The following is a 13,528-nucleotide window of genomic DNA, read 5'->3' as shown; positions in this document are numbered from 1 at the left end:
AATTGTCATTAAACATTGCGCATATCAAACACAAACATTGCGCATATCAAACACATACACTGCACAATTCACACATACAAGGCTTTTACACCAAACTTTTACCTCAGTTCGCCTACCAAGGGCGTAAACTTTGCACTCCGACCAGCTCTGACTCGTGTCGCTTCCCCTGATCACTCCAAACCCGGTGGCTACCTGTGGCAAAGCTTGGCGTGCTCTGTGTAACAACGCCGCTGATAACCCACGTACGTTTCCGTGGCGCATGAAGATGCCCAGGAACATGCATAAAAAAATAACATGGGTACAGAGACCCCTGGTGGCCACTTACACTACAACAAAGTCAGGAAAAATATAATAAAGAAACTTTTGTTACATTGAAGCAACAGACATTTTGATTGTTACACATAATAAAGCGTTTAATAAGTTTGATTTGGTTGAAAAACTTAGGTTTTATCGTCTAGTAACAAGAAAACAAAGAGAATGGCTGGATATATATTATACACGTACATGTATACATATTTTCGGGATACAAGAAGAGGCTTGCCTACTTCTTGTTTTGTTTTATTGCTTTTTAACTGCATTTTATTTAACCAAGTGAAACTGTTATAGACTATCTGAAGATTTACAGTATAAAGTGGAAAAGTAACACAACTCTTAAGTCAGTAATTAAAAAAAAATGTCAGTTGAAAATTAAGCATAAGAATATTGCGCAAATACGTTTTAATCATATTTCACATATTAAACAGTAAATATAAGCAGGTATTTCAACACAGAAATGTACCTAAACATTTCATAAATATCCCGTTCGCAAAAAAGATAGCTCCGCAAAGAATCTGGTTGCGGATTATGTCCGCGATATGAAATGTTGAAAATGTCGGAAAATATTGTTTAGATAATATCTAATGTAATTGGAAGGAGAGGTAATCAAAATTGTCTCCCAACGCACAGCTGCTAGAATCACTTTTATTTCCATATTGACAATGAAAGGACGGCACATTTTTTTCAGAGTTGGTTCAGATTCCGGAAAAAGGCGGAGACATGGAGGGAGAAACTCAGGGTTTGTTGAAGCAAACCTGCTAGCGAGCAGGTTAGTTTCACGGAGCATGTTACCCGGGTAACTGACTCAGATTTATGCTGAACTGGCTTTGTGAAACCGAAAAACCAGAGTTTCCCTCATCTCAGGGTTAACTAACTCAAGGTTTTCACTAAACCTGCTTTGTGAAACGGACCCCTGGTCTCTTACAAGAAGCTGCTGTCAAACTATGTATAGATATGATTAGTGATCACAACAGATACATATAGAAGCAAGACATTTTAGAGGTTTATTTTCAAATCACAAGGAATATATCAATAAATGTTCTTCAGGAAAACAAATAGGAATATGAGTTGACAATCACGTGACTTCCTGTAACTGCTGCTCGGAGGAGAAACTGAAAGTAAAAAAGTGCCGCAGCCTGCTGGATCATGGAACTTTCCACCCTCTCTGCAACTAAAAACATAAACTTATTATTAAATCATTTAAGTGTGACTTTTTTTTGCCCAGGTTGGATGATTTTTTTTCCTTTCTAAGGTTTTTGCATGTGACAGCTGCTCGACTCCCTCACTTTCCACCACATATACATCTCCCCAGGTCAATGGTCGACTTATGCTGGATTCCGTATGAAGACAGCAGCCTGGTGTCTTCCAGCTCCTGGTCACCAAACATCAGTCGCTGCTGGGCTACTACATCACACACACACACACACACACACACACACACACACACACACACACACACACACACACACACAGAGTGAAAACCAGGCACTGACAACATTTTTCAAAATAAATCAACAAAGATGTCATTTTGCTTATAATTCTACTTAAAACATTTTTTTATTTGCCCTTCTAGGACCTGCTGCAGTCGCATTACATGGCCTTATAATAAACAACTCGCTTGCAAAAAATATATAGAAAACAATTAAAAGGGAAATTTCAGTATGGTGTGAAAAAAACAAAACTTGATATGAGGGAAAGAGAGAATAAATAACAGCAAGAATCACTCAAACCCAGTTATATATCATTTCACCATCTATAGTAGTAAATCATTGTACTTAAAAACAACTTGCATATGTTTTCTTTAATGTTGTTATTAGCAGCCTATATATGTGTATGTGTATATATATATACACATACATATATATATATACTGTATATATATATATATATATATATATATATATATATATATATATATATATATATATATAACTGTCTGTACCTGCGGGGTAGGGAAACTTCTCCGCTATCTTCTTCTTCAGCTGCAGCACAGTCATGCTCTTAAACTGCTCCTCCGTGTTGCACAGATCGATGGTCTGCTTCTCCCCTTCCGGTCCTCTCACCATGACCTGGTAGGTATTCCCCATTGTGTGTTTGTGTTGCTGCTCCGCCGCTCAGAGAAGAAAGAACACTTCTAGGACGAGGACCAGGGCCAGGACCAGGACCAGGGCGAGGACCAGGGTGAGGACCAGGGCGAGGACCAGGGCGAGGCCATCTGATACCCTGGCAGTGTTCTTGTTTACCAGCTCTGCCACATCCTGGTCTCTTACAAGAAGCTGCTGTCAAACTATGTATGGATATGATTAGTGAGCACAACAGATACATATAGAAGCAAGACATTTTAGAGGTTTATTTTCAAATCACAAGGAATATATCAATAAATGTTCTTCAGGAAAACAAATAGGATAAGAGTTGACAATCACGTGACTTCTTGTAACTGCTGCTCGGAGGAGAAACTGAAAGTAAAACCCTCTCTGCAACTAAAAATATACATTTATTATTAAATCATTTAAGTGTGACTTTTCTTTGCCCAGGTTGGATGATTTTTCTTCCTTTCTTAGGTTTTTACATGTCAGAGATGCTCAACTCCCCCAGACAGTTTCCACCACATCTGTGACATAACGTGTCCTTTTCATTTCAGCATCAGTACACATGTAAGTGTCCCGCTTTAAAGGACGACACCTTGATGAAGTGTGACTGGTACAGAGTTCTCCCCAGCACAAGTACTGATGGAAGAGCCAATCACTCATATCGTATGTCCAGTCTGAGTGTAGGGAGTCCAAAACAGGCATAAAAAGGCTTGAACTGGTCCATGCTCAGCTGCTAGCTTTCCTCGAGATTCAACAGGCCGAACTGCTAACTACTTCATTATTATAACGCGGGTACACTTCCCTTCTCTCGACCGCGGAGTAATACCGCTTAGTGAAGCGTCCTCTCGTGGATGAAGAACAAATCCTTTTCTGACACCATGTTGTACTTTTGTGTTCAGTAATAAAAGAACTCGTAGACTGATTCCAGTGGAACACCTTGCATGTGACGTTTAATGACCACGGCCCAAAGACACAGATCTCACTCATCACTCGTATGGTTGCCAGGTCCAAACTTAATGCCTGACTGAAACACCACTTTTATATTAAACTACATGGCCATACAGGTTCCCTCAGGTTAATGATCGAACCAGACTGGATTCCGTATGAAGACAGCGCCCTAGAGTCTTCCAGCTCCTGGTTATGAAAAATCAGTTGCTGCTGGGCTTCTACACACACTCTCTCACACACTCTCTCACTCACACACACACACACACACACACACACACACACACACACACACACACACACACACACACACACACACACACACAGGAGGACCTGCTGCAGTCGCATTACATGGCCCTATAATAAACAACTCGCTTGCAATATATATATATATATGTATATATATATATATATATATATATATATATATATATATATATATATATATATATATATATATATAAAACAATTAAAAGGGAAATTTAATTGTTTTGTGTGTTTGTGTTCGTGTGTGTGTTTGTGTTGCTGCTCCGCCGCTCAGAGATGAAATAACACTTCAAGGGAGAGGACCAGGGAGAGGACCGGGGCGAGGACCAGGGAGAGGACCGGGGCGAGGACCAGGGCGAGGACCGGGGCGAGGACCGGGGCGAGGACCGGGGCGAGGCCATCTGATACCCTGGCAGTGTTCTTGTTTACCAGCTCTGCCACATCCTGGTCTCTTACAAGAAGCTGCTGTCAAACTATGTATGGATATGATTAGTGATCACAACAGATACATATAGAAGCAAGACATTTTAGAGGTTTATTTTCAAATCACAAAGAATATATAAATAAATGTGCTTCAGGAAAACAAATAGGATAAGAGTTGACAATCACGTGACTTCTTGTAAATGCTGCTCGGAGGAGAAACTGAAAGTACAAGTGCCGCAGCATCAGGTACTTTCCGCCCTCTCTGCAACTAAAAATATACATTTATTATTAAATCATTTAAGTGTGACTTTTCTTTGCCCAGGTTGGATGATTTTTTTTCCCTTTCTTAGGTTTTTACATGTCAGAGATGATCAACTCCCCCAGACAGTTTCCACCACATCTGTGACCATAACGTGTCCTTTTCATTTCAGCATCAGTACACATGTAAGTGTCCCTTTTCTGACACCATGTTGTACTTTTGTGTTCAGGAATAAAAGAACTCGTAGACTGATTCCAGTGGAACACCTTGCATGTAACGTTTAATGACCACGGCCCAAAGACACAGATTTCACGATCACTCGTATGGTTGCCAGGTCCAAACTTAATGCCTGACTGAAATACCACTTTTATATTAAACTACACCACCCTAGTATTTCCCTCAGGTGAATGGTCGACTTATGCTTGATTCCGTATGAAGACAGCAGCCTGGAGTCTTCCAGCTCCTGGTTACCAAACATCAGTCGCTGCTGGGCTACTACATCACACACACACACACACACACACACACACACATACACATACACACACACACACACACACACACACACACACACACACACACACACACACAGAGTCAATAATTCTTCTTAAAACATTTTTTTATTTGCCCTTCTAGGACCTGCTGCAGTCGCATTACATGGCCCTATAATAAACAACTCGCTTGCAAATATATATATATATATATATATAGAAAACAATTTAAAAGGGAAATTTCTGTATGGTGTGAAAAAAAAAACTGAAGTCATTCTCAGCCTACCTGTATATCCAAAAGAATGACGTATCCTGGTCTTCAGAAACAGCACTGTGGCGCTCTCAAAGTCCTGCAGTTGGAGTTCGATCTCTCTGTTCCAACCATCCGGACATTTAATGATGATCTTCACAGCCATGTTGATCCTCGTCTGTGCTCCTCACTGCATATTGTTAAATAAGGACTGGGGTGCTAAAGCAGTACTTTTACTTTCATTCTTAAAATTAAAGAAACACCAGCCTTCACTTGTCAACTCTCACTGTAAAATGAGATTCAGTCTGATATTTTTTATTTATTTTTTTTACAAAATTTGCAAAATGTCAAACTTCTTTCACTTTGTCATTATGGGATATAATAATAATAATAATAATAATAATAATAATAATAATAATAATAATAATAATAATAATAATACATTTTATTTACAGGCGCCTTTTAGAGCCCTCAAGGACACAGTGAATAAAAAAACAACCAATAAAATACAAAACAATAAGTGAGAATAGACAGTTAAACGTCTATTTCTTGGAGGATAATAACATTTAAATGTCTTTATAGCTTTGACTTTTATATTTGCAAACTTGGTTTGTAACCGTCTCCATCTGCTTCAGCGTCTGTTCCAAGCAACATCCGCTCTCTGGTTTGGTTCCCAAGAACAGTTTGTCCGTTTCCTCCAAACCTCATCATCACGGCTCTCCTTTAATGCTTCCCGTTTCCCTCCTCTGTTCTGAGGAACGGCAGCCTCTCCTCTCTCCGCCTCGTCACCTCGTTCTTCAGCGTCCACATCTGGATGTGGCGGATTTTTCTGGAGGTCTGCTCACTTTGAAGGGGAAAAAGGGAAGATACTACTCCGTTCTATTTCATCCTTACTGACCGGCAGAGGCAGTGCTTAACACTGGATATCTTCTGTCTCGCGCATGCGCAGATCGAGTATTAATATCAACAAAGTCACCTGTGACCTCGGATGACCCCCGGCTCAGGTATAAGTTCCGGTGTCATCCGCGAGATCGCTTCCTTTTCATCTTCTCGCTTTGCAGGTTACCGCTTGTTACTGCGGTATCATTAGCTTTAGCTAAAGCCCTATATTATAGACTATTCGGCTCGCTTGTAGCCAGAGGCCCTCCAGAGGCTGCGACGTGCCGTCCTAAGAGGAGGATCGGTGAGTACAGGCCGTTTGGCCTCGGCCGGGACGGATGGATCCTCCGATCATCACTCATCACTCTCTCCACCAGCCGGCAAGTTCGATTGGTTTATGGTGTTGTGTTATGCTAGCGGGAGCTAGGAAATGCTGATACGGCGTCAGTGAAGTGAGTGCCCTCGCTGCCCTCTCCTTGCCCGTATCGTTTTTTGGCTTACTTCATGGCGTTTTTCGCTAATGAAGTAAGTTAACTTAATGTGGAGAAGACGGAAAGTATTGTCTGCTCTCCTCTCACTGGCATTTATTTCATAAGTAACATGTCCTGCGTTCACGGTTAGCGGAGTGCTCTCGCTCTGAATGCTCTCGCCCAGAGCCAGGGCGAGAACTAGTGAAGGGGTGTGTCCTCGCTCCCCTCTCATCGTAGCATTGAACACTATTCGTGTCCTGTCCCCACGGTTAGCGGAGTGCTCTCGCTCAGGCTGCCTTTGGGGGGTGCTAGCAGGAGCCTGTGCGCTGTGCTAGCTTTTATATTGATAACTAAATCCCTATACTGATAAGCTGCCATATTTGTGAAGGGGGTGTCCTCGCCCCCCTCACTGTAGCATCAAAAGAGGGAAATTCACGGAGAATACATACGGTCGCTAGGTCGGCAGAGTGTGTTCCACTCTCCTCTCACCGTAGCCTTACAACCGTTTTATGTCCCGTTCTCACGGTCAGCAGAGTGCTCTCGCTCGGCCTGACTGTACTGGCACCATTGCCGCAATGGATTCCCATGCCTGTAATTCCTGTATGGCTCCTCTTCAACCCGAAGATAGCCATGACCATTGTCCCTCTTGTCTTGAGCACCTGAGGGAGGGTCTTTCAGAAGACCCCTGCATGAACTGCAGTTACATGCCTCTCAGGTCTCTGGGCCTGGCTCTCGTTCCTCCGCTCAGAGCTCTGTGGAGGGGACGGCAGATGGCTCCATGGGATCCATCATTCGTGCAGCCCTGGCACGCCTGCAGCTGGATCTTCAGCAAGCAGAGCCGAAGCCTGCTAGTGCTTTCTTCAGGCGCAATCCGGCCCCTGCCACCTTCACCGTCCCTCCCTCTATGGAATAGCACTGTCACTACGCCCACTGCAGAGGTGGTTGACAGCTTCCACTTAGACGCCAAGTGGCACAGACACAGGAGGCTCAGGGTGTCACAGCAGTGCCTGCGTGCCCTATTGCCATGGAGGGAGGAGTCATACCTGACGAGAGGTGTGCCCATGGGCTCTGTTCTGAGGATGCCTGCCTCTCCGGATGGGGCGCGGTGTGGCAGAACAGGACGGTTCAGGGGCAATGGTCTGCTCAGGACGGCACAGAGCATGTCAATGTGCTCGAGCTATGGGCCGTGCACCTAGCACTCAAGCACTTCCTGCCATATCTGAAAGGCAAACATGTGCTTGTTCAGTCGGACAACACTGCGGCGGTCTTCCATATAAACCATCAAGGGGGAACCAGGTCCGCACGGCTACTGCAGGTGTCCCAGGCTCTTCTAACGTGGGCAGCCCCTCGCCTGACCAGCCTACGGGCGGCGTATTTATCAGGGGATCGGAATCAGGTTGCAGACTTTCTCTCCTGTCACAGGCCTCCACCAGGAGAGTGGCGGCTTCACCCAGAGGTGGTGCACAACATTTGGGGTCTCTTCGGCAGAGCAGAGGTGGACCTCTTTGCCTCGGAAGAGTCAGCCCACTGCCCACTCTGGTTCTCCTTAATGGAGTCGACCAGCCCTCTGGGTCAGGATGCTCTGGCCCACGCATGGCCAGACAGCCTTCTCTATGCCTTTCCGCCACTTCCCCTGATCCTCCAAACACTTCTCAGGGTGCTTCACCAGGGTGCTTCACCACGGGCACAGCCTGCTCCTGGTGGCCCCCTTCTGGCCCTGCCAGGACCTGGTTTCCCCTGCTGCACAAACTCTGCTGCGGGACACCCTGGCACCTTCCAGAGAGGAAAGACCTCTTGTCGCAGCTGGGGGGGTCGGATTTGACCCAGGAGGGGTCGTGCTCTGTCCAGGCAGCGCCTGTCCCACTGGATTGTTGACGTCATAGCCTCGGCATATGGGGCGAGCGGCCTCTCTTTACCATCTGGAGTAAAATGCCACTCTACTAGGAGTGTCTCCACATCATGGGCTGTCCTGAGAGGAGTGCCCTTGGAGGTCATATGTGCTGCAGCCTCATGGGCATCACCAAGCGCATTCTCCAGATATTACAGTGTGAATGTGGCTACCCCCCATCCATTGGGCGTGGTTCTCCGCCGGACTACCTCCACCTCACCCGTATAGGTGGGTATTCCGGATTCCTCGTGACTCTGTTGGTATGAGTCATCCAGTGTTAAGCACTGCCTCTGACGATCAGTACGGATGAAATAGAACGAAAGTTACAACTGTAACTACGGTTCTATGAATCCTGGATGACCGCCAGAAATCCAGGTCACTCAGAATCTCGTGAGCCGCAAGAAGATTCTGTAAGAAGCGATCTCGCGGATGACACCGTAACTCGACCTGCGCATGCGCGAGACAGAAGATATCCAGTGTTAAGCACTGCCTCTGGCGGTCATCCAGGATTCATAGAACCGTAGTTACAGTCGTAACTTTCGTTTCATCTTCTTAGCCTTAAAGGCGGGTCCACACCGGACCGAAAATCGGCGTCTTTGAGAGAGTCGGTGTACGTGACATGAGTCTCCTTGGTGTGGTCGCTCGAATCGGCCCACGTCGGCGTTCATTTCAGCCGATTCAAATGTGTAATCCGCCATTCGAGTCGGCCATATTAAGTAGCCCGACTTCATTTACCGACGCGAGTCGGGCAGTCGGTGCGGTGTGGACCCGCCTTAAGATGCTTTTGGGAAACAAGTACATGTTCAGCATGCAATAGTTGAGCAGTTTTTGTCGACATACATATAAATAAAAACATTTAAATGCTGCATATTTGCAAACTCACCCTTCCTGTACATGAGGAGATAAGCCGTGCATGACCTCAAAGAGTTATTTTCAGCCCCGAATAATGGTTTGACCTGAAGAGGGTTAAGAGTATAGGTTGAACTCCGTGTGACTGAGGATTTGTGAAACTGTGCAGCTGCATATGGAAACACGAGCCTCCTTACCCCGTTGACAACGTCGTCGTTGAAGTCGTACCACGTGTATGTTTCAAAGGATTTGATTTGTGCAGTATAATGACCTCCTGTTAGATAACCAAAGTGGTTTACTACGGCGTAGAGGTCATATTTACAATTCTGAAGAGAGGGAAATAAAATGATGAATCAGAAACAGCTTGGGGCTGAAATTAATATACATTTATTTATTTTTTTAAAAACAGCAAAATACCTCCATGTGTAAAGTTTGGGGGACATCCACGTGGCAGTGAAGCTTGACATAACACTTGTGCTTGTCGTCGAAGCTGAATCTCTTCAGCAGGAGGGTCAAAATCTCTGGGTTCTGTGTGATCTCACATCCCTGGATACAGAATGATAACGTGTGCATGAACACTTCACTACTTCAGACGACCTAAAGCGTGGAACATAGTTTTACAGGCGCTGTGGGCGACATATTGGACGTTAAGGTCATGTTATGAGACCTGATATGATAATATTTTGATGCACACTAAAAAACCTTTGAATTAACACTCACGAATTCAGCATCTCGTTTTTGATCACACCGGTTGCAGTAGACCTTTTCTCCCTTGAAGAATGCCTTCAAACCTTCCTTCTGTAACACATAGCACATCTTTTTCTCATGCATTTCTGCGTAAACTCTTATTGTCGTTAAGGGGAAAGAACAGTACCACGCTGTAGGTGCGACGACGCAAATCCTCCACCGCAAGTGGCAGAAGCCAAAAAAAGCTCCTGGAGTCGTTCCTCTCTTTGCACTTGAGGCACGTGGTCTTGTGATTCAGCTCTCCCTTGAACATCTAAAAAAATAAAATAAAAAAAGCACACACCGCTGCTTTAATGAGCCTGCTGAAGGAATTTCACCTTTTTTTTAAAATCAAATTGTCATGTTGCAAACCCACAACTTTAATATTTTAATTCTTTATTTGTTCGCATTTTTTTTATTTGGGAATTTCCATTTCATGTCATGTTTTACGTCCACTTTGCTACATCTCAGAGGGAAATATTGTACTTTTTACGTCGCTACATGTATCTAACAGTGACAGTTCCTTCATAAAATTCAAGATTCTGCATAAAAAGCACACAAATTACTTTTAAAATATAATGCATGGAGAAAAAATTGTCCTCAAAACTATCGGAAATAATATTATAATTCTAATACACGCAAAACAATTAATGGACTGATAATGAAAATAACCAGCAGATTCATCTTTAATGAGCAATCTAGTAGATACACAAACCTTGGATGCCTCTGGACTGGTCAAACACAGGATCCTCTCAAAATACTCTGCAGCATCACGTTGCTCGTACACTGAGAGTGTGGACAAAAATAAATCATTATGATCATACATGCAGATATTCACAACTGCAGCAAGCGGGTGAAGCGATGCCTCAAATCCAAACCCACCGTTGGTGATCCCCAGTTTCTTTGTGACGTGATGCGTTTTGGCGATACTCTTCTGTAAATCAGCAAACAGGCCTCCCAGCTCTGGGTCAATGGCTGTCGAATCTTTACCACGGCATCTGTGGGCACAAAATGTGACGAATATACAAATATTATCCTGAAGTTGACGAATGTGAAGCCAAATGAAGGTTACAAACCGTTTCACGGCCTCCCGGAAGTCTTCGGTCATGAAAAGCACCTGAAGCACGCTGTTCAAATAGCACATCAGACCTGGACTGTTGAGGCCGTGGTAATCTGAAGACACAGCAGGGAGAAACCTCAGCAGCACGTTTACACAGTAAGACACATCCAGGTCGACTTCACAGGACCTACCTGAGACGGTGAAGCCGTCCAGTTTCTCTCTGAACCTCTCAACGAGGTCGAAGTTCATGCTGACGTCCTCCAAATGAGATTGAGATGAGGATTCAGCTGTTGAACGATAATGTTAAAAACTCCCAGGGGGGTAAAAAACTAGTTCCAGATGGTTGTTTTTATTATTCAAATATTTTTATTGGCTTTTTATACTGCAAATACATACAACACAGTCAACAAGGCTGCAAACCGCAGTCACAATATACATGAAAAATAGAGCAACAGTAACTACATAAACGTACACGTATACAATGAAAAATGTAAAAAAAAAAAAAAAAAAAAAAAAAAAAAAATATATATATATATATATATATATGTATATATAAAATAAAATAAATATAATGACATCGATAAAAGAAAGTAAACATAAAGCGTACAGATTTAAACCTGTTACAGAGATTGTGAGTCAATTAAGTAGTAGTCTCAGTGTCCCTAGCTGGGAACTCCAGATTAAAGTAGTTCAAAAACGGCTGCCAGACATTGTAAAATCTCTGGGTTGATCCCCTGATTGAGTGTTTCAATTTTTCAAGTTTCAAATGCGCCATTACATCCCCCACCCAGCGTCTGTGCGTGGGAGGCCTAACTGATTTCCAGTTACACAAAATAAGGCGCCTAGCTAGTAGGGATGAGAAGGCGATGGCATCCGACTGTACCCTAGATAACGCCACCTCCGCAGGGGCCACACCAAACAATGCGATTTCGGGAGCAGGGCCTATGTCTTTGTTGCAAATATAAGAGAATGTGTCAAAAATTGAGGACCAAAACTTTACTAATTTTGGACATGTCCAAAACATGTGGTAGAGGGTGGCCGGAGCCTGGCAGCATCGGGAGCAGGTTGGATCCACATCTGGGTATATCCTGGCCAATTTAGTTTTAGACAAATGTAGCCTGTGGAGCACTTTGAACTGGAGCAAACCGTGTCTGATACAGATTGAGCTTGAGTGTACTCTCCTAATTGCACTTTGCCAGGAATCATCCGAAACTTCAAATCCCAGTTCCTCCTCCCATGCTGACCTAATATTATTAAGTGAAGGAGAGGTGATCAATTGAATACTCTCATACAGTCTGCTCACTCCCCCTCTTTGGTCCGGATCTCCACTCAAACATTCATCTATCCAGTCATTCGGTGCGAGTGACGGAAAGGAAGGAAAATGCTTCCGAACAAAAGCGCGCACCTGAAAATATCTTAATGAATGTGATCTGGGAATATTATATTCACTCACAAGCTGCTCAAAAGACATGAACACACCGTCCTTAAAAAGATCCTTCACCCGTTTCAGACCATTCCTGAACCATAACTTAAACGCTGTGTCCATGAGTGAGGGCGGGAAGAGTGCATTAGCCGAGATTGGGAGAGAGGACATAGCCTGTCTATGTTTGAAGTGGGTCCTGAATTGAGACCATATTCGTAGTGAGCCACTCACAATCGGGTTGTTTGTAAGATGCTGTTTACTGAGTGGTAGTGGCGCACATACTAAAGAAGGTAGGGACACAGGGTGGGTGTAATGTTGTTCCATTTCAATCCATACAGGTCCGTCCCCTTCATAAAATGCAGAGACCCAGTATGACAGTTTATAAATATTAGCCGCCCAATAGTATTGTAGAAAATTCGGTAGTGCTAAACCTCCAGCCTCCTTCTGTTTCTCAAGATGCGCCCTCCTTATCCGTGGGATGGTTTTATTCCATACAAAGACGGATATGGATTTATCTATCTCCTTAAAAAAGGACTTTGGGATAAAAACTGGCACTGTATGAAACAAGAATAGGAACCTGGGCATAATTGTCATTTTGACAGAATTGACTCTGCCGGCAAGTGATATGGGCAGTGATGACCAACGGACAAGGTCCTGTTTGGCCTTCTCTAGGGCTGGTTTAAAATTTTGATTGAATAGATCACTATATTTACGGGTTACTGATACGCCTAAATATGTAAAAGTGTCACGAGTTTCAGATGGTTGTTTTTACGTCACAATAAGAGAAGCAGGGTTTCGACTACAATCAGTGACGTGATGTCATACTGTGGTACTAGTTATACCTCAGTAAATACTGCTTAAAAACACATCGACGTAGAGTTTTGCAGACGGGATACGGAGTAGCCAGTGAACGCAGCTGGTGCGTTTGGGTGTCATGGAGACGGCTTCCGTTCGCCTACCAGCCAGCGTGTCCAGAAAGGAGTGAAATGTGAGCGTCGCTACGAACTAACGAGGTGTTATCTGTGTCTAAAAACGGGAGAGTGAAACACGATAACCGACCTTTTAGCGGAAGTCCTTTCACTTTCGGTTCCAGCGAGTTCAAGTAGGGAGACGCGTCGAGGGGGGGCAGACAGACAGGGAGACAGACAGACAGACAGAGGGAGAGAGACACCGCCCGCCTCGCAACTTTAGTG

At 44.0% G+C, this 13,528-nt stretch overlaps 1 protein-coding gene and 1 long non-coding RNA gene across 8 annotated transcripts in view; both read right to left on the bottom strand.

Moving 5' to 3' along the window:
- Window positions 1–13,528, bottom strand: part of LOC311008907 (ubiquitin carboxyl-terminal hydrolase 50-like) — a 128,689-nt gene that overhangs the window by 13,195 nt on the left and 101,966 nt on the right. For 2 of the 7 annotated variants that reach the window (XR_014596584.1, XR_014596585.1), the window contains exons 1-2: window positions 2,258–2,927; window positions 103–1,716 (exon numbers count right to left, since the gene is read on the bottom strand). Coding sequence is in view for 2 of the 7 variants with exons in the window: in XM_084002858.1 (XP_083858984.1) it covers window positions 9,324–9,452; window positions 9,544–9,672; window positions 9,847–9,924; window positions 10,001–10,126; window positions 10,568–10,638; window positions 10,735–10,850; window positions 10,929–11,025; window positions 11,104–11,199 (842 nt within the window). In the remaining 5 variants the exon portion in view is untranslated. Of the gene's footprint in view, window positions 1–102; window positions 1,720–2,257; window positions 2,928–4,553; window positions 4,795–9,323; window positions 9,453–9,543; window positions 9,673–9,846; window positions 9,925–10,000; window positions 10,127–10,567; window positions 10,639–10,734; window positions 10,851–10,928; window positions 11,026–11,103; window positions 11,200–13,394; window positions 13,526–13,528 lie in introns of those variants that run through there. The other 5 variants (XM_084002859.1, XM_084002858.1, XR_014596586.1 and 2 more) reach the window with 5 other exon arrangements.
- Window positions 3,330–3,751, bottom strand: LOC311008918. Its single transcript, XR_014596590.1, has 2 exons — window positions 3,602–3,751; window positions 3,330–3,568 (listed from the first exon to the last, which is right to left on the bottom strand). It is a non-coding gene; the product is annotated as an uncharacterized lncRNA (long non-coding RNA).

Source organism: Eutrigla gurnardus (assembly GCF_963514095.1).
Source record: "Eutrigla gurnardus genome assembly, chromosome: 23".
In the NCBI taxonomy this organism is placed as follows: Eukaryota; Metazoa; Chordata; class Actinopteri; order Perciformes; family Triglidae; genus Eutrigla; species Eutrigla gurnardus.
This window is presented reverse-complemented; position numbering and strand designations above follow the sequence as displayed.